The 20,981-nt window shown below is 40.1% G+C and overlaps 1 protein-coding gene across 4 annotated transcripts; it reads right to left on the minus strand.

Moving 5' to 3' along the window:
• Window positions 1-32: 32 nt before the first annotated feature.
• On the minus strand, window positions 33-19,230 carry aclyb (ATP citrate lyase b). Of its 4 annotated transcripts, XM_051417304.1 has the most exons (30): window positions 19,073-19,230; window positions 16,272-16,453; window positions 15,237-15,359; window positions 13,988-14,050; window positions 13,432-13,622; window positions 12,509-12,588; window positions 12,116-12,246; window positions 11,606-11,724; window positions 11,219-11,355; window positions 10,974-11,035; window positions 10,346-10,463; window positions 9,961-10,115; window positions 9,458-9,551; window positions 9,154-9,210; window positions 8,500-8,529; window positions 6,398-6,539; window positions 4,923-5,091; window positions 4,705-4,809; window positions 4,389-4,585; window positions 4,176-4,257; window positions 3,927-4,037; window positions 3,692-3,819; window positions 3,505-3,598; window positions 3,048-3,202; window positions 2,788-2,938; window positions 2,537-2,680; window positions 2,186-2,299; window positions 1,963-2,045; window positions 1,571-1,647; window positions 33-1,487 (listed from the first exon to the last, which is right to left on the minus strand). In XM_051417304.1, exons 2-30 carry the CDS (start codon window positions 16,428-16,430, stop codon window positions 1,393-1,395), a joined length of 3,366 nt encoding a protein of 1,121 aa, XP_051273264.1. In that variant the 5' UTR covers window positions 16,431-16,453; window positions 19,073-19,230; the 3' UTR covers window positions 33-1,392. The 4 variants fall into 4 exon arrangements, with proteins under 4 accessions (XP_051273264.1, XP_051273266.1, XP_051273265.1 ...); XM_051417306.1 differs by lacking the exon at window positions 9,154-9,210; XM_051417305.1 differs by lacking the exon at window positions 8,500-8,529.
• Window positions 19,231-20,981: the final 1,751 nt, after the last annotated feature.

Raw genomic sequence — 20,981 nt, forward strand, 5'->3', positions numbered from 1 at the left:
CAAATACTTGACATTAAACACTTGAGCCAAAATTAAAAGTAAAACAAGAAGTTCTTTATTATTATTATTATTATTATACCATTATATGACAGCATATTACAAAAAACAAAGCTTTTTTTCACAGTTAAATTAAAACAGCAAAACAAAGATCAAACACAGCAGGCCGTACAGTGGGCGGTTACTAAGTGTTTTGAGTGTCAAGTCTTAAGTGAAAGTTGGAAATCATTTCTCAGAGCCAACATCCGTATTATGTGCAATGACTTTTTCCAAGTAAAGCAAACTTGCTTTCATGGTCCCTCGCCAAAAGATGCTTTCAAAGACTCACAGGGCTCATTCATGAAGCATTTTGTTTGTCCCCTTTTGATGCTTCTACATTTTCCTGTTTTCTGACAGTTATTCAGAATAGCAACACAAGTAGTTCAATTCATACTTGATGTGAAAGACTTGAACACCTCAAAACTGTACCTAAATTTACAGTAGCTGATGACTTTCAACCACTAGTTTAGAACCAGGGTTGGTCTAGGAAAGGCAATGGTGGAACGACACTTACTACATCATCTGTTTAATTTCTTTTTCCCATTATGATGCCTCCTTTCCAAAAACATAAGATCTGGATAAGCTCTGTTATATCAACCACCGGACCCTTAAAAAAAAAAATTTCTTTTGACAAAGACAAAAAGGAAAATCCTAAAAATAACTTTGGTTTCTCTTGTGGTGACAAAAAAACAAAAATCTTTCTTAGTGGGAGTGAAACTTGGACAAGGAATTTAAAACAGATATTACATCTAGTGTTTATAACTAAGGTGCAATACTCAGAAAGCCAGAAAGCATACTTAAACACACTTCCTTGTGGCCTAAAACAGGCAAATGCTGATTAAATGAATCAATTTCTGTTCATCATTGTGAGTCGTATAAAAAAAAAAAACATATTACTGAACAAATTACTGTAGATTAAACTAATCAGACTGGCGTAACGCAGGAGTCAGGATTGAAATGTGCTTTGAATCCTGCCGCCGTACCAACTACGCAAAACAGGTTTTATTTGCTATTTTTAAGTACCAACTAATTTTGTGCTCCTGCAACTGCTGCAGCTTGCATTGGTTTGGCTGTAAAAACGGAATAAGTTACATCTCTTACTAATAGTTTGCCGAAAAACAAATTCTGAAAAAATACTTCCCCTTTTTTCTCCGTAGAAACTAGAGCGCAAAAGTTCTACCCAGACCCCTCAGTCTAACAGTGCTGCTACTTTCCAGAATCATCCTGCCCTGTTTTCCCAAGGCAGCTGTTGTCATAACCGGAGAGTACATATATACGTTAAGTGTGATGTGTAATGCTGCCTGACCCGTTAGGGCAGTCACATCTGGAAGTGCGTCCCATTCTGTGTTGTGGGGACTACATGGACATATGTTCAGGGAGCACGTAGGAGATGTCATCCCAGGGGTGGCGGTACAAACCCTGTTTCAGCCTCTTCTGGTCCAGGTAATGTCCTAATGTAAGACAGACACAAGTTAGACGTCTTGTTCTAATACTTTTAAAGTTAGTGTTGTGGCTGTGTCTGAACGGGTCTCACCAATAAAGCCCATACTACGTCCAAGGACAAAGATCCCATTTAGTGCACCGATCTCCACAAACTCGTCAGCTTCGTCTCTGGAACCAGTTCAACATTCATGTGAGAAACAATACTGGATATTGTGCCATCAACACAGAAAGCAACAATACAGACAATGGACTTTTGGCATGATCTGATCTATGAAGAATACCTTTTGTTAACACTTTAATAAATGGCAAATTGACCAGATGACATTACAATGGGAAATTTCTTAAAGAATAAACCAAAAAAGCTAATAATGATCTTTTTCATAATTACTAAAAATAATGGATCCCTTTAAAGCACAAAAAACTATCTTAATGCAATGACACTTGCACCTCACCAGTCCCTACGAGGTATAGCAGTTTTCTTACCGTGTAAAGCCTCCACACGTCCTAAGCAGGTCCACAAAGGCAACACCAATAAAACCATCTACATTGAGGATCAGGTTGGGTTTCTGACAAGAAAGATAAATCAGTTAATCTAAATCTAAAGAGGAATATCAGTAAGTCAGCCAACCTCTGCTGACTGACCATTTGATTTTCTAAGGGCCTTCACATATTTTGCTTCACTTTTGTCAATTCAGCTGACAAGTACCTTGGAAGTGGTGATCTTCTCTACATCTAGGGCATAGTCAAGTAGCTGGGTTGAAGGAAAATGCTGCTTAACAAAGTCCTTCAGAATCTGCACCCGCATGTCTGGATTGTTGATCTGAAAACAGAGGCAAACTGTGTTTTACTTTTATGGCTTTGTGTCTTGTCTCAATGAATTCACCTAATAGAAATCAGAAGAATCTCTTAACTGAAACTGTAAGGTATTTTAATTATAATCTAAAGAAGAATTATTCAGACAATATAATCTTAGCAGTGTTGTATTATAATCTAAAAATGCCACATTGTTTAGGGATCTTGATAATTAAACTTGAAGTAGTGTGAAAAAGCCACATACTGATTTGACTCTGTGGCCGATGCCCATTATGAGCTTGCCATCCTTCTTCATCTTGTTGACAAACTCCATGGGCAGCATGCCACTGTCGAATGCCTTGCTGAACTGCTTTGCAGCTGCATCCAGAGCACCTCCAAAGCGATCTCCCTGGTATTTATGAATAAATCAGGTTTCAGTGCAAAACAAATGTAAAAGACAAGTGTTCATTATTTCCTAAATCAAAGATGGTAGCACATTGTGTGAGCAGTACTGACAATGGTGAGCAGGCCAGAGGTGAGGCTTGAAATAAGATCCTTGCCAGCACGAGCACAGACAATGGTGTTGTGTGCACCAGAGACGGCAGGCCCGTGATCAGCAGTCACCATCAGGCACATCTCAATGAACTGGCAGGCATAGCGCGGCAACCTAGACAGAAACACAGCCTGGCTCATTTAACTGAAAATATAATTGTAAAAATGTGAATCAGCCAACAGTAACTGATTACCACCAGTTGCAGTTCAGTTGTCATACCAACCTGCGTTGGAACCAAAGCAAGCCAAGCACTCCTCCTAAACCCATCTCCTCCTTAAAGACCTCAGTGATGGGCATGCCAGCGTAGATGAGCTCCTGGCCTCTCTCATCACAGATGCTCGTCATGAATGAGGCTGGCTTACGGATCAGGCCCAACTCCTGGAGGAAATCCAGTGGAGAGTAAAACAAATATTAGACGTGTTCTAACAAAAAGAGTGAAAATGTTTGTACAGTGTGAAGCAAAGATCAGTATCGGTGTATATGTCAGTTGATAAATGACAGCAAACAGCAGTTCAGAAATGTCACGGATAGGTGTTATACCATTTTATAGCGTGTCCAATAATGAGTTCTAAATTGTAACTACCAGACTGAATCATATATTTTCCAGTTGCTAAGACAGATGCTGTGAAAAATTAAATAAACTTTCGAGTTTATAAGGGAGTAATGATGAAGGTCCTTACCCTGGCCCAAGAGTAATCCATAGGTACTGTTGGGGGAGGCACCTCCTGAGCAGGAATGATGGTACCATTGGCCACCAGTTCATCATAAACAGTCCTGTTTAATCATATATAAACAACAATCAGTGAAAACCCCTGAAAAAATAAATCAGTGACAAACTCTGGTATGACCATGTGACGAAATTCTCACTTGATGACATCGCCCAGCTCATCAAAGCTTTTTGGTACGTAAGCTCCAGCGTCCCTCAGAGCCTGGTTTTTGGCTACTGCTGTCTCTGAGGCCTGGTTGGCACAAGCCCCTGCATGGCCAAACTGAACCTGAAGATGACAAAATTACAGGTTGAGCTGAAATATTCTGACTTCCCAGGTGACAACAACAACAACAACAAAATCCAAAGCAAGTTATTTCGATAAAGCCACCGGACCTCTGAAGTGAACATGGTGGCGCAGGTTCCAATACACCAGCACACCACGGGCTTGGTTATCCTGCCCTCTCTGATGCCTTGGCAGATCTTGTACTCCTCTGTGCCTCCAATCTGGGTGAAAGAGTTGATAATTAATTCCATTAAATACATATAAATTCACATGGAACAATGCCTCAAATTAAAGTAGCAACCAACGTATTATGTTAATGTTAATCTGTATATCAATATATCATTCAGAGCTACTCCCACCTCTCCCAGCACCACTATCATCTGGATCCCTGGAGTGTCCTGGTAACGAAGGACATGGTCCATAAAGGTGGAGCCTGGATATCTGGACAAAAAGGACCAAAACACAAGGACTTAAAAAGTCTTAAAACAATTTATTTTTGTGGAGCAAAATGAACCAAAAAAAATATATAAAAAATATCAAATAGCAAATAATTAGCAAATCATTTTGCGTACCTGTCTCCTCCAATGGCCACACCTTCATAGACGCCATCTGTGGTGCGGGAGATGATGTTGTTCAGCTCGTTGGACATGCCCCCAGAGCGCGACACATATGCCACGCTGCCGGGACGATAAAGTTTAGAAGCCAGAATGTTGTCCAGCATGCCACCTGTGTTGCCGATCTTAAAACAGCCCGGCTTGATGCCTCCAACCTGCAAGACAGAAAACAAGGGGTGTCAAATTAACTTATGTGCCATTTGAAATGACCACTACATTCACAGTGAGTGTACTGCAGTACTTGAAGTACTGTTGGTGTAATACGGCTGTATACCGTTGCGGGGCCGATGATAGTGACGCCTTTTTCATCAGCCATCTTGATCATCTTTCTTGTCTGAGCTTCAGGGATGCCCTCAGCTATGATGGCGATAGTGTGGATCTGAAAACACAATTAATTAAGAGAGCACTTACATGTCTGGCTGAATATCACATGTTTATGCAGTAAAGCACATGATAATATGTAAATGTGATTACACAGCGTCACATTTCTACCTGTGGGTACTGCATGGCCTCCACTGTGCTGTCGAAGGCTGAGCGCAGTGAAGCAAAGCTGATCAGGACGTCCACCTCAGGGTGCTTCTTCATGGCATCGGCCATGTTCTTATAGACCGGCAGCAGGATCTCTTTGTGTCCCCAGTAGAATTTCTGCTTGTGATCCCCACTGCGCAACACAGAATATAAGGTTGAAGAATATAAATATAAATACATTTTTTTAACTACACTGGAGCAGTTGGGAAGGTACTGTTGCCACTGATATTACATTATTCCCAGCAAAATTATTACTTTCTTCAAGAATATATTAGTTGCCCGATATCATTGGCCGCCACTGGCCTATCACAGACATATATACGGAGCCCCTAAAGGGACATGGGGAAAAAAAAGAAAAGTATCTAGTGCGCACTAGATTTGAAGCCATGTGTTGATAGGTCACCATACGAAAATGCAACCAATGAAATTACTTATTTTGACACACATTTTAAGCCAATAAGTATTAATCTAACAAGGTAGTGTGTCAAAAGGCGGACCGTTTTTGTTATTTTCTCAAAAGGAGGACAAATGAGTGTCCGGGCATTTAAATGCGGACTGTAACAAAAAAGGTTACAGATTATTTTACATTTATTTATTAGTTTAATACTCACTTGAATATTAAAATTAGCCATGTGTTAATTCACCACAACACAGATCGTATCTAGTGCTCACAAGAAAGTATCTAGTGCGCACAAGATAGTACTAGATAGTGATCTAGTGCGCACAAGATAGTACTAGATAGTGATCTAGTGCGCACAAGACAGTACTAGATAGTGATCTAGTGCGCACAAGACAGTGATCTAGTGCGCACAAGACAGTACTAGATAGTATCTAGTGCGCACTAGAAACTATCCCCCCCATGTCCCTTTAGGGGCTCCGTACATCCGTACATACACGTTATGCAATATGCTCTTTTTTTCCCTGGTGTATAATGCAGACAAAATGCTCATGGTAATATGTTGGTGTCACTGCAAAGTTTATCCAGCAGAGTGCGCTGCAGTTTACAAAAAGCGGCACAGAGCAAGAGAGAAGCAGCAGCAGCTAGAACTGATTTACAATGTACATGTTAAATTATTTAGGTATTCTTTAATAAAGTTGATTGTTTATGTAAAAGGTACTTAGAAGTCATAATGGTGCAAAATCAGTGCACAACCCACATAGAAAAGTAGCAGTAAATAGTCAATTTCATTCCAGCTCAGAAATTCACTACTACACTTCTGAGAATTGTTATCGGCCTCAAAAAACCAATATCGGTCAGACTCTGCTTACTTGAGAACATTTAGGTTTGTTTTCCTAATAAAAGTAAGACAGTTGAGCAGAGTACAGTTTTAGAACCGGAAATGAGGCAATATATAATATAATATAATATTATATAATAGAGATAGAGATGTCTTTAGTCAGTGGAGTATCAAGTTTGTCCTTTATCTTGGGAAACCTACGTGAAGGGGTACACCATGGCTGCCACAGAGGGTCCGTCCCGGGAGCATACATAGTCGAAGTCCAGCATGCCTTGCACGGCACGTGTCTGCATGCCCCAGACCATGGCTTTGGTCTGCTTTCTGAAGAGTGTGGTGGCTTTGGCTGAAGGAACAACAAGGCAGAGAGAGAAGAAGTCAGAGCTGGGACAAAAAAAACATATACACCACAGGCCGGGGGGGGGTCAGGAAAACAGCAGGAATGGGGATGGTAACAAGCAGACTACAGAGAGAACTCACTCTGAGGACAGAGATACAGGAGGTAGAGAAAATAAGTCCTGAAGATCAAAAACTTTGTAGTTACCCAATCACCACAGCAAACACTACCACAAAAGGAAGGTCATGTTTCTCTTCAAGAAAAAATGACAACATACTCCTAAGGCACACTGCACCAACACACTTCCCCCCTTGACATACTGACTAAGGTTTTCACAGATGTATTGTTCAGCCACCACACATCCGTTTTTAACTTAGACAAATGCTGCTGTTGCATCAAACCTGATTTAACTCATGTTTGTGTAATCAAGTTACTCCAAGAGTCTGTTATTTTGTCCACCTCCATATCAAAAAGATTAATTTGGGGTCTCACAATGTTAAAATGAAAATGGAGAAGATTTTGAATTAAGTTGGAAGATTGTTTGAAGTTAGATTCAAAAAAATCTTCACATGCTACTAAAAACGTAAGTTCTGCACAAGGCCTATGCAGTTTGTCTCAGATAGAGACCTGACAACTTGTTTTGACCATAAAGGAACTAATTTGCCAATGTATTCTTAAAATTTTTTCAGACCAAATTTATTTTTTTTGGTTTTACTTCCATTGTTTCTGAATGAAAACAGGTTTTCAAGATTTTTTTTTTTTACTGTAAGTTTGTAAAAGCTGCTGTGTGCTCTTAAGAGACATTACCCCACTTGCCCTTTACTAAGCGAGAACACCACGTAAGCTTGTCTAAGGTATGCTGTGTGATTACAGCTGTCTACTAGTAATTTAATTAATACATTTCAAGGCGAGTCCCAGATACCACAGCAACCCAGCAATAGTGCAAGAAAAAAGTGTCTGTCCAGACTGAGCTGAAGCATAGTAAAAACTCTGCAACAGATCATTTGAAGGCAGAATGTCAGTTACTTTAAAATGGGGTTTGAAGCATTTGCTGTTAAGTTAATCACCATCTTGCCACACACATTTGTTCTATTCCTCCCATGTCTCTTCTTTGTCCAGGCTCACTGCCTTCTGTTGATCTGATCCAAAGAAAGCTATCAAGTGTCCAGCACTATCACTGCCTCTTTAACTGAGGGCTGTAGAGTGACAAGTAAATATTTTACAGGGTTTCTGCAGGTTTCACCATGTTACATTTAAGAGATTAACACACAGAATGCAATTTAATACCTGTGTGAAGAAAAACCAACAGGGATGAGATTGCCTAGAATTATTTATTATTATTTTATCAAATTTGTGCACCAGTGTGTAACATTAATTCCCACAGATATAATGCGACCTGGACTTGGATGTTAAATGATTAATTAATAGTGACAGTGTTTGCTACAGGTCTGATGGTGCTGATGAAGCTCCACAAAAATGACTGAAAAACAATCCCAGTTTTAGTTAATGGGCTTACAGTTTCACGACCCAACGCCCACACTCAGATACAAAGAAAACATAATATTACTGCCTACAGCAGGCAAAAAACTGAATTAAGTACTTCTTAAAACATTTGAAGACCTGCAGATACCCTGGTTTTAGAATGAAGTTGGTCTTGAAGGGAAAACACAAACGTTGAAATGATGAATTTCTTTCGGGTTTGGTGGGTCATGGTTTAATATTAAAGAAACGTCTGCCATGGTTGTCATACCAGAGAAATTCCAGATCATTCAACAATGTCAATTTGGATGTAAATGCTTGATCCACATATTTAAGTTCAGAGATGTAAAACAGCAGCTCTTAAGATGAGTAAGCCACCATAAGAACGCGAAAAAGAAGGACAGACTGGGAAGGCAAAATGGGAAGGCGGGGGAAGTGAACAGAGAGCGGAGAGGGCAGGAAGACGGGTTTTTTTGACACCCTTCCATACCTCCGCTGCAGCCTGAAGAGGCTTGCGCTTCTGTGACCCCACGGGACGGGAACACAAAATACGACAAAATGAGCACAAAAAAAAAGAGAAAAGAATGAGTGCATCTTCAGCTTATTCATCAAACAGACTTCAGTGTATTCGGAAAAACTGTGTGTTGTCTCTGAAAACACTCCTTAAATAGCACGCCAGAGGAAAGACCATGCAAAGCTAAGCCGCTACAGAGCATGCCTTTACTGTGCTGGTGTGAAAAGCCATCTCAGAAGTATAATCTAGCCACAATTGTAATCTTATTTCAACATAACCTGTACTGAACATTTGACTTCTAACACAAGAAGTGTGGGGTACACAACACACAACTCAGTCTTAAGACAAATCTCTTCCAAGGATCTTTGTTTTTATGAGTCTTTGTGAATTATCTACACTTTTCTACAGCTTTTATGTATTCCAAAGGATGACTTATTCTAAAAATTATACAAAAATGTATTGCTGAAGAATATACTAGTGAACTACTGGAAATGCAAACATGTATGTGTCACACACAGAAACACTCCTTTCTACCAAGATGAGGAGGGTGAGGGCTAAGAAGAAAAGGGGGCAAACCAGTAGTGTGTAGGCAGCCGAACGCAGTGTAGACATGGCACACCTATCACTTACCTTTCCAATCGCCTGTGACCACATTCTTCAGAGGCCACAGTATAGAATGAAGACAGTCTTAGAGAAACAAGCATGAAAGAAGATGAAAGTGAGTGGACAAGGTTTGTGCAGCAAAACAAGAGGAGGAGGAGGGAGAAATAGAAAGAAAATTAAAATGCAGAATCGCAGTGAAGGCATTTGCAGGGAGGAAGAGAGAAATTCAGGACGCAAGGATAAAAGAAATGAAAAAGCAGAAGTGTATGAGTACATATGGAGTCTTGCTGATAAGAAGCTGTGGAGAGGTGAGCGCGTCTGCGTTAGTTACCTGCTGGAAGACCTGCTTTAGACTTTTTGGCTGGGGTGACATCATTAGAAGTCCTTGGTTCAGAGAAAGAAGCTGTCCTTGTTGTAGCTGGAGTCTGGTACAGAAAGTTGACATTAAGGTTATTCAAAGCTTTACAGAAGCTTCCAAGGAGAAACAATTTCCCATCATCAATTATTTAGGAAATTGTGATATATGACCTTTGATGACCACAGCTAACACATAAAGAGGCTGAGGAGCACATTGACTACATGAAAAGAAAATCATGTAACAATATATAATAGACCTACTCACACCAGTTCCAAAGTCCAAAGTTTTCAAAACTCAAATAGCATTTGAACATGTAAATGAATGCCCTTCAGTGGATTTATATAAAGACACAATTTAAATGTCCATTTAACTCACTGGACAATTAGCACATGGAAATGTTGTGCCTTTCTTATACAACATCAATACACCTGCAGACCATTCTAATTTTCCCTCAGTGTGTTACTGAATGAAAATACCATTGCACTGTTGCTGGCATTGAGGAGGAAGTTGGCGGTATGTGCGTCCATCGGGGGCTGGTTAGGGATTGGCCGGTGGCCCAGAGCCATTCCTACAATGGCTGTCATATGGGTCTCTGTCCCAAACACATGGATAGGAATACCTGTGGTCTTCCCTACAGAAAGAAAAACAATTAAAAAAAAAAAAAAGTTTAACTGGCATCCATGGCTCTCTTATCACCTGTGCATGCATTCAAAAAACATAATTTCCTTCTTTTTGGCCTTGTGTAGTCCAATAACATAACTGAAAATTGCTCGACACCAAGCACTTCTAAATAACAAATTGCATACTACAGTCTACTAATTCCTTGTTCTCAGTCTTTCCCATGACCTTCATCCGACTTACCTACTTCCCCCATCACCCGGAGCCCCTCCTGGTAGTTGGGCCCACCACGTCGAACAAAGATGGTGACTTCATGCTCTTTCAGAGGACCTTGGTAGTCTTTGATGGCCCTGACAATGCCCTGAGGAGAGACACAGAGAGGTCAGCTCTGTGGATCGCAGACCCTAGATTCTTCCAATGCCTGCATAGGCGTGTCAGAAAGCAAGATGCAAAATATCATGTGCTTAAAAATGACATTTTATTACACTCTGTGTAATGTACGGACACGGACACACACACACGGACACACACACACACACACACGGACAGACACACACACACACACACGGACAGACACACACACACACACACGGACAGACACACACACACACACACACACACGGACACACACAGAGAGAGTCTACCAGGTGTACACTGGGTGTCTCAAGGAATGAAGATGCAGAAACTCTGCATCAGCCTCACCCAAGACTGATTACTTCAATAGCTTCAGAAAGAACTAAATATTATGTTGGAGTTAGTTTTTCTAAAATTATTTTTACACATTTCATTTAATCACTCTGTGAAGGCTTGTGATAACATTCAGAGCTGACAGTTTACTTTTCAAGGTGTTTCAGATAAAGACGTGTTTCACCTTGAACGTGGCTGCTACATTGGTGAAGTTGGCGATACTTCCTCCGATTATCAGCACTTTCCCTGCAGCAGACGAGAGGGGAGATATGTTAAGAACATGTTCATGACTGAAATTTGACACCCCAGTAACATAGTTTGGTACTCATGTTTGTACTGGTAACTCCCTCCACCCACTTTCACCTTTGGCCTACTTTTTTGGACCCCGTTTGGGAAAACACACCCTAATTAACAGTTGGCTGTGCTCACCTTGAGAATGTTTCTCCCGGGTCATAAGAGAGAGGATGGTTTTAGCGTAGTCGTAGGTCTGCTGTTCACTGGGTGCACCAGAGTACTCGCCATAGTTGGCCAATTCATCCACCCCTCCTAGGTCACAGATGGTATCGCTAAAGAAGACAGAAGATGGACTGTTAAGTACTGTGTCCTGATTCTAGTTGGTTAGTTGGTACAGGCAAAAACTTGCTTTGCATCAGTGACTGCGCCATGTGAGTCAAAGTGTAACAGACTTTTATATTTGAAGGCACAGAGCCAGGCAAGTAGCACGGAGATAGTCCACCTTTCATCCACCAAATCACTTTGAACAGCTTCTGTCAGCTAAAAAGGCTTCATATTAACCATTTTAAACAAATGGAGTACCTGTACACTACTGAAGCCCCTCCTCCAGCCACCATGGTCCAGATCCTGCCACGAGGGTTCAGCAGGGTCAGCTTCAGACTGGCACCACTCTTTGCATCCAGATCAGCTATGTATGCCTCCTACAATGAAAGAAAATGATATAGTGGCAAAACATTAGAGAATAGAGCTGAGATTCAAGATACTTGTGCACTTCAGTTGCTAACTAATGTCAGTGTAAGTACATGCAAGATTAAAGATGCCGTTTGAAAGCTTTGGCTGGGACTACATTTGGTATATTTGCTCTCAGACGCAAAAATAACAAATTTTTTAAATACCTGAAGATGAAATGACTGAATGTAACTGAAGGTGTGCCGATGCAAAAGAAAAAAGTAACTCCCCTAAAACACTAAAGTTGTAGATCTCCTACGATTAAACTGTGACCCAAAGACCCATTTACTTAAAAATGCTGCAGTATCATAACCCAATTGGTCATAATACACAAATCCTGCTTTATTGTCCTTCAGATCTTACCTCTGGATATGCTTCTCTGCCAAAGGGTGGTGGAAACTCAACATCACCCCATTTAGCCTTGCAGATGTAATCTGCTGTGGCATCAATCTTGGCTGCCATGTCGAGGACGTACACTCCATCTTGGGTGACGACTGGTTAAGAGAATAAAAGTTGTGTTATCTATTCATTTGATATTTTCATGTCTTACTCAAATAAAGATGAGGCAGAACACATCATTAATGTGCACCAATTAGTAACTTATTATAAATTAATAAGGAATCCTAATGCACAAATAAAGTGGTTATAGTAATAAATCAGCTCGTATCTTCCCAAACTTAATTACAGTGCATATTGCTTCTGAGAGTCCTACAATAAGAATGAATTAGATAGATATGCATGTAAAGAAAAACATACCAAGAGGGTTGATCTCAAGGTAGGTGAAGTAGAGGTCCTCATATAAGTTGAAGAGACCCACTATAAAACTGGCCAGGACTCTTAAAGAAGGAAACAAACAAAAAGCAGATTAAAAATCATCATACACTGCTATAAAACAACATAAAATAATACAAACAATTATCCTAAATGCTGCTGTTCAAACAGTGCAGCAATGACCAAGAGCAGAGCTTGTGAGAAACTAGTCCTAAACACAAACAATTGTAAATACATTCTCTAAACCCTGGGGATGGTATTTAGAAAAGGTGGTAATAATCCAACTAAAAACACATTGCTCAAGGTCACACAATAGCAAAAGGGCACAGGAACTATGCTGAAGAACAAACTGCAACAAATGGACAGCAGTATGTGGGAGAGTAACTAAATGTCAGGATTAAAACATGGCTGGTTATCACTGTATTGCATCTGTGGCAATAACTGGCTAAACACACAAAGGGGAGCACTTTCAAGTGTTGAATAAAGTTGAATCAGCAGAGTACTTGGTAGCAGCTCTGGATACAGAATAGCATGGAAAGTATCAACTCTCTGTGCAGTAAAAGTATCCCATTAACAAAGAGTTGTAATATATATCAAACTGGAATCCCATAATTGCTATAGTATCACATCACAAGGTGCCTTTTAATTCGTGTCCCCCACCTAAAGAATATAAAATGACCTCCTCGTTGGGTTTGATGATTCAGTGATTCAGATACTGTATACTTTTTTTCCATTAGAGAGACTCAGAACCAGTCTGTCTCATAAACTGTGATATCTATTGATGCTATACTATTGCATTTTAACATCCAGATACATTTTGTCTTATTTTCACTAAGTTTGTTTAACTGCTGTAGATCTAGTCGATAAAACTAAATAAATAAATGAATAAAAAAATGATGTGTCCGTACTCTTTCTTATCATCAGGAACCTGTGTGAGGAGCTGCTCTGTGACTTGGTCCTCACTCAGCTTTTCATCCACTGCAACCATCAGCCTCTGGGCCTTGGCGTCCACATCGCCCACCTCCACTCCTCCCTCATGGTGGAAGAGCACATGGTCGCCCTCCCGCGTGGCATAAATACACACGTAAAACTCCTCCTCCTGGGTGGACCAGCAGAGGTCAAACACAAGGATACACAAACATTTTCACATATTTAGTTTGCAAACAGCAGAGTGTGCATTCTCACTTATTTACAAAAGGCTGACAAGCTCTTTCAACAACAGACTTGAAGTTCCACAGTTCCCTGTTTCGACAGAACTGACCTTCCCAAAACTGAAGAAATCAACTAATCACATGCAAACTGACCTAAATACAGAACACACAAAATAACGTTTGTATTCTAGCCCCCATTGTCCTGCTGGGAGGGTTAATAAGTTGTTTCCTTGGCTAGTGACATTGTATTCGGTTTTCAAACATAAGGAACAGGATGTGGAATGACGAAACACAAGAAAATTATATACATTACCTGTGTGTGTGGAACAAAAGGCTCAATGAGGAAGTTCTTCAGCACACCCTTCGCCTTTCCCACCTATTTAAGATAAACAGTTCATGTCACAACCCACAAGCATGTTAGTCTAACCTAGTTATAGACTGTGAATGAATTTTACCCCCTACACTCCTTTCCTGTAGGTACATTTAAATAAAAAAGACTGTAAGTAGAAGTGGAGTCCTGGGTTTAATTTACAATGTTCTGTCATCTTTACACACCCAGTTTTGTTCATAGGAGTTATTATATGTGCATATACCATCATTTATTAAGGGGAAAGCACAGTATAATGGCTTAAGATGCTGCCCATCTAGCTGTGTAAATTTGTTTTTAACACTGCCTCACCCTAGCTGGATCTAATCGTGTATGTACAGTGGACCAGAATAGACCACCCTCCTCTACTGCATTACATAACCTCTGACCTGGCCAATCTAAACATAAGTCAATGGCCTCTGGCACTGGAAACAGGAACCTTCTACACATCAGGTCCATATGCTGGGACTAATGGACAAGGAACTGTAGCTAACATTCTCTTCAGATGTCGTGCAAAACACAATGTGGCAGTCATGTGATTTACTACATGGTTAACACTGTTATGCTGCATTAGCTTCATTTACGACCTAATTAGTCGGAATGAGAAGCAGGGACCATGTGGTAAATCTAGCTCTATCAAAGAATAAAAATAAAGTTATTGGTGAAATGGTAAACTGGAAAAGTAACCACTGAATATTTATCGGAGCAGATTCTGAGCAAATGAAATTATGTCATTTTTAATGTGGATCCATTAAAAGACTGGCTGTTCTTTGTCTGGACAACAAGACAGCTAAGTGACCAGTAAAGACTGCATTCAGACCTGCGTGAAAAAATGCAGTGCATTTAAATGGCATCACTCCACTGATACAACGGGGAGGAAACGTAGAGGGTAAATAAATGCAGGGTCACCCGGCAAAAAAAAGCTGAACCAGCTTTTGTCTGACTGCAAGAACATATTTCTGGTAAATTACTTATAACGTAAATATCATATTTCTACTGTTTAACCTGTCGATTGTCACAACAAACAATAACTTTCTTGAGAAGAAGAGAATCTTTCCTTGTGGCTTTACAAACAACTGTGACTTGTTTTGGTGTCTGATAATATGGATCATACTTCATATGTCTCAAAAGGTAATGCTGGGCTTCTTTTGGTCTAAACGCTCACTAAGACAGACAAAGATTACAGTCAACTTACTGTGGTCTCTCTCATGAGGTGGCCGCTGAGCCACTCTCGGACACCCTCCAGGTCCAGGTTGATGCCCACCAGCCCGAGCTTCCCACGTCGCTTGATTAGTTGATCTGGCTTTACCACGAGCCGCTAGAGTAGAAGCAAGTGAAAGACAAATCAGCCACGTATTACACAAAGTCACAGAGTTGCTTCAATACTGGTGTGACAAACAAAACGGATACCAGGCTAAAATATGATACAGGTATCACATAATTTCCGCCATTATGAATGACGAGCTTTACATATTTCCAGTTAATTTGAATAAAAGCATGCGCACAATGATGGCTCAAACTAGGGAGGAAAATATCCTTGTTTCAACTGTATGTTAATGGTGAGATCACTCTTTACCCATTCATTCACTCTAGTTTAGTTGACAACATTCTGCCTACCTGCTTATGCTACTAAAACTGATCTACAACATGCCATTACCTACTTCTATAACCTGTGCTGTATTCTATTTTAACTTAAATCACAGCTGTATAAAAATATTACACATTTCTTGATATCTTGTATTTCTCTATTATATTTTGTGATTTAATGTGTATTTCTTTCTGCTGTGTTATATCTGGAGCTGCTGTAACAAGTGAATTTCCCCAGTGTGGGATCAATAAAGTCTATCTTATCTTATCTTATAATATAATATGAAGCACAATTTGTCCAATGTCCTACTTAAACCATCTTCTTATATCACCGAGATCACTTTCAGTTGTGCCAGGTTGTAAGGAGTTACTTGTCCAACATTATAAGTTGAAGAATTCGCCCTTGCAAGCAAGCACTAATTTCTTTAAAAATAAGTACACACAAAACCCTACCAGTCAGTCAATGCATCTAAATGCACAGTCACATGCTACTGTGACGGTAATGACATAATGTTCTGCAAGTCGTGCAGAAGGAGTTTCAGTGACATGCAGTTTGTAATTAGCCTCAAGATTTCAATATTCCTCTTCCAGCGGAGGAAACAACTTAAAACCAAGACAGGCTATTTATCAGAAGGCTCCTTACCTCTGTTAGCAGCCATGGATGATCCTGTGCGAGGCGGTCCCAGTCGGTCTCAGCAGTGACACTGGCGTAGCGGAAGCGGTTCTGCACGGCCGCGGAGGTGCAGACATGCTTATACAAGAACTCTTTTCCTGTCTGCTCTGAGATGGCTTTCGCCGACATGGCAGCGCTGGATAGCACAAGACCTTTAGGAAAGGGAGGCCAGCAGTTAATTTAATGGTTGCAACAACATCATGTGGCTAAAACAAACAAAAAACAAGGCATAGATATATTTTGAGCAACTAGAAACTACAGGTCAAGTCAATTCAGATTTTTTTGACATTCATTGGAGTTGCATGCCTGTCGAAAAATCTGAAATCCCAGAAAATAAATCCAGGTTTTATGCACATGATGACATTGTTTAAACAGTCACACAATAATGCTTTGAAAAGTCATATTTACTAGCCTCAATCTAATTGGGCACATGTTTTATTGAATTCAAGTGGCCTTGTTGATTTTCACAGTGACAAATTGTTTGCTACAATCTGTGCTCTAACTGAGATAAAACTGTAAAAGTATTCCCCATCTGCTGTACGGATCGAATGCTCGACTGGCAATGAAGATAACTACCAAAATAAACGATTAATAAAGATTATTCTGTGCACCAGTACTTAGAAATGCTGAAAATGAGCTTGTCTTAAAAACCTTCATGAACTAGTATCCCTGGGCACAATAAGGAATCCTACACATACCAACTCATACTTCCTCTCTGCTTATTTTGTTTGTGCTGTGCATAAATGTTGTAATTCAACTGAAAGATATCTCTCTCTGTTTAGGCTAACACAGCAAGCCACTGGAATAACCACAGATCAAACAGTAATAATGCAGATTTTTAAGGTTCTCGTACATGACTGGTGACAGCTGAATTACTCTTTGTTCTAAACTTAGAAACCTTGGATCCTCACTGAAAATAAATCCTTTTGTACTTTCTCTGTTGAGCTAAAGATTGGTGTCAAACTGTCATACTCATTCTAAAAAGGTAACACAATGATTCTTATTTTCAGATGATCGTACACTAAATGAAAACATAGCCATGAATATTATGTTCCATTTGCCGGTAGATCCTCCTAAATGTAACACACAGGGCCTTTAAATAGTGCATACACAGTTAGATGTAGTCCCCTTCCTTTAATCAACAAACCAGCCTTTATCTAACATGTGGGTGGATATACGCGATGTTAGTATCGAGAGCAAAGACACAGCTAGAGCTTAAATGATTCTCCAATCAAGGGGAAATTCATCTGCAAATATTGGTTCTTTGTTTCAGTAATTTTCCAAACAAAAATAACTATAATTTTCTGGTTCCAGCTTCTCAAATGTTGTTTTTTTCTGTTTCATATCAACCTAATTTAAGTATCTTTGGGTTTTAAACCGCACAATTTTAATGGGAAGCCCTAGATTAAACCACTGAAAAATAAATAAAATACATTCTATAGTAATCTGTAGTTTAACAGGCCATCCAAAATGTTTGGAAATTGCACAACACCGTATGTTTATCTGAGGAAAGAGATGAGCCTACACAGAGACAACAGGTTGCACTGATGGTCTTGACATTCCTGTTTCAAAACATCCCCGCATGTTGTCAGACCTGCTCAGCCAACTTACTGCTGTCAAAGCCGTAATGTCACACACCCGTGCATTTACTGGCCATGTTTCAGCTCTAATTTCTTTTTAAAAAAGGAGACAACTCTGAAGCAGCTGGTGCACAAAACAGCCTAAACTGGTCCATAAAGTACATTTACCACCACCACCACCACCACAAACCAAACAGTGATACGCAGCGAGCCTTGATAACATGCATCCTATCTCATCTGTCTCTGTGTTACTGATAACAGTTTATGGTGGGTTTATTTCAGCTTCTGAAATGCAAGAAACCTTTGTTGTAGCGAGCTTCTGCATTCTTCACATAAAGTCAGTCTGCAAGGTTGTCTGTGATATCTAACCTGGAGGAGTCTGGCTAGGATTTAGCTTAGCTGACTTTCCTGTCATGCTTTCAGGGGGGCAGATGTCCCCGTATTTAGCCTGCCATAATCCACGGGTCCAGCCCATTGTTTGAAGCCATCAAGCCGTGAAATTTGTGCCACTGTGCAGACTCCTGAGACACTGGATTTTGGAGGCAGCAGCGGCATCACAGGCTCCAGAAAGTGGGCACACTGCTTCAAACGCAGCTGCTGTCTGATGAGCTTGGCGGTGCAGAAACATCACTTCTCCCATGCTAACTTACATCATGTGGCTGAACACAAGTGAATGAAGCTCCTGTACCAGCTACCACACCCACTCCACACACACACACACATAAACATATATACATATACACACACACACAGAGCTAGATGGCCAAGCAAGTTTTATAACTTCAGCTTGGCTCGCAGTGTGTGTAAATAAAGAACAACTTCAGGAGAGGAGGCGGATGTAAGTGGAGACACGAGAGAAAATAACAAGCTTGTCAAGGCAGGGAGATTGGTGAAGTTAGCATGTGTTGATATAATACGAGCACTGCTGCCCCCCCAGGTGAGTATCCAGTCAGTTAAATCATTTTACCGGCGCATTAACTATATTTTAAAAGGCTTAAAAATAAAAAAAGCAATCTCTGACAGGATGAAAGTGACTGCAGACAAACCTCCCAGCATCTCACATCCGCTTAAACCTAACATCGGACAAGCTAACTGCAGCAGAGTCAGCTACTAGCTCATTGGTAATAAGAGAAGCTAACTAACGGTAGCGGTGTTCAGAAAAAAAAAAAACAGCGAGCGAAAAACACTTACCTTGTCAATGAAAGTAGCACCTCCTCGAAGTACAGGCAGCGTGTCCTGCTCACAAACGACACGGCTAGAGAGTCACTACTTCTTGTACCGGAGTCCTCTCCTGCCAGCTGCCACCTCACTCCCGTCCTGTCGCACCATAATCTGCCGAGCGATTACACGTCGCTGCCGGCGCCTGATTGGTTGAAACGTGGTCACATGGTGATGTCGGCCACGCCCACTTCTTTATAATGAGCTACCCCCCCACTCACTCCCACTCCCACTATAATAAATCACTATAAAACCATTACATTTAAAATAGCCATTGGTCAAAATGACTCACTAACAATGGATGGATTTATTTTTTTTTTTTAGCCTCTAGTGATTACATTCAATTCAATTCAATTGAGTGTTAAAATATATGTATGTACAGTGCAGATTAATAAGAAAATAATAATTTAAAGTTGTAACTTGTAGTTTAAAAAACACACATATATTTTGTTTTTAAAATGGAAGTGTGGGTGGGTTACTCAATCTGCTGACTTATGCCGGTAGGAAGAATATTTTGCTCCAGCAGAAAAGGTGTGGCACAATCTTATAATGCACTGTATTCCTAATGAATACACCTCGTGCACGTTTTCTATAAAGCGTGGAACTCACACTGTCATTTTCCTTTTTTCAAGTGTTTGCTAAACTATGTAAAAGTTTTCCTGTAACCTTTGTTTACATACTTATTTGATTTTGCCTTTCTCTGTAGTCGAGGGAGGTGAGGGTTGGGGATGGATATAATGCCTATTATTCTTAGCTTTATTTCTTAATCTTACACTCATATTACTTGTCATGCCTAGTCTGTTTTGTTCTATGTTGTATGTGAAAAATTGCAATAAATATATTCTTCAAAGAAGAAATTTCAGGGACAAATGGAAAATTGTGTTAATTTCCAGCTGAAACATTACTCCTGTAAACATAAGTTTCAAGTTTGAAGTAAAAGTAGTACTTACATTCATACAAATCTTAATTTTAAAGCGCAGATGTACTAAATAAGTCTGGATAAGGAAACATTAATTTTGTTTGGATGGTTGGCATGGGAGTGGTATATGTGTGATTCATGACTTATGCAACATTTAACACATACTAGGAGCATGTTGACCCTGCTCTTGAAACATGAAAGCAAAGGGAGAATTCTGGAAATATCTCCAGTTAAGGAGCAGTATAGGGAGTGTGTTCAAACTTAACAGGAGTTTAGAGAAACGTAATATGATGCAGAAGCTGTTTGATTTACTGAACATAATGCACAGTGCTCCAGTGTTCTACAAAAACATCATACACATGCAAAATGAGAAGTGCAAGAATTTTAAGTATGTGGTGGTATGGTGGAGGAGACATGACATGATATGATACCCAGGTTGGGCCACGAGAGATAATACAATGATTCATAGATCAGTGAGAAAACAATAAGCAACAGGAGCTTTCAATCTGCTATCAGTGCCCCTTTAAAACAGGTGGAACAAGTAGGGGAATGGCTGTACCGACCCAACGTGCACGACAAGATTAGGTGGATGACATCTAGGTGTGACTGAAACTTAATTTAAGTTTTTCATCTTTAACAGGGCAAGTAGTTCACTTTCAATTCGTCTACTGGTCAGATATGAAAATGTTTTCCAGCTTTTGGTGCAGATTTTACTGTCAGAAGATAACTGATCTGCTCAGTCTTTGAAAGGCACCACCTGAATATGAACAGTAGGACAGATGTGTGGCTGATGCTTTCAACAGAAGAATTTTAAATATGAATGTGTATGTATGCTGATTTTGACCTCACAATCTGAGAGCAAAGAGGATGATAAACATTGGCACTCTGCTATATAGAGGTTAGAATATAGAGTACAGTAAGTATAGATAGATGTTGGAATGTAGGCTATTGGCACTACATGTT

This window comes from Dicentrarchus labrax, unplaced genomic scaffold (assembly GCF_905237075.1).
Source record: "Dicentrarchus labrax unplaced genomic scaffold, dlabrax2021, whole genome shotgun sequence".
Classification (NCBI taxonomy): Eukaryota; Metazoa; Chordata; class Actinopteri; family Moronidae; genus Dicentrarchus; species Dicentrarchus labrax.

Excerpts from the sequence above, each read along its gene's own strand:
- aclyb (XM_051417304.1), bottom strand. The coding sequence starts at position 16,430 with ATGTCGGCGAAAGCCATCTCAGAGCAGACAGGAAAAGAGTTCTTGTAT. Across the intron at positions 10,116-10,345 it reads CCGGGTGATGGGGGAAGTAG|GGAAGACCACAGGTATTCCT; the intron begins GTAAGTCGGATG and ends TTCTTTCTGTAG. Across the intron at positions 3,203-3,504 it reads TGGATTACTCTTGGGCCAGG|GAGTTGGGCCTGATCCGTAA; the intron begins GTAAGGACCTTC and ends GATTTCCTCCAG.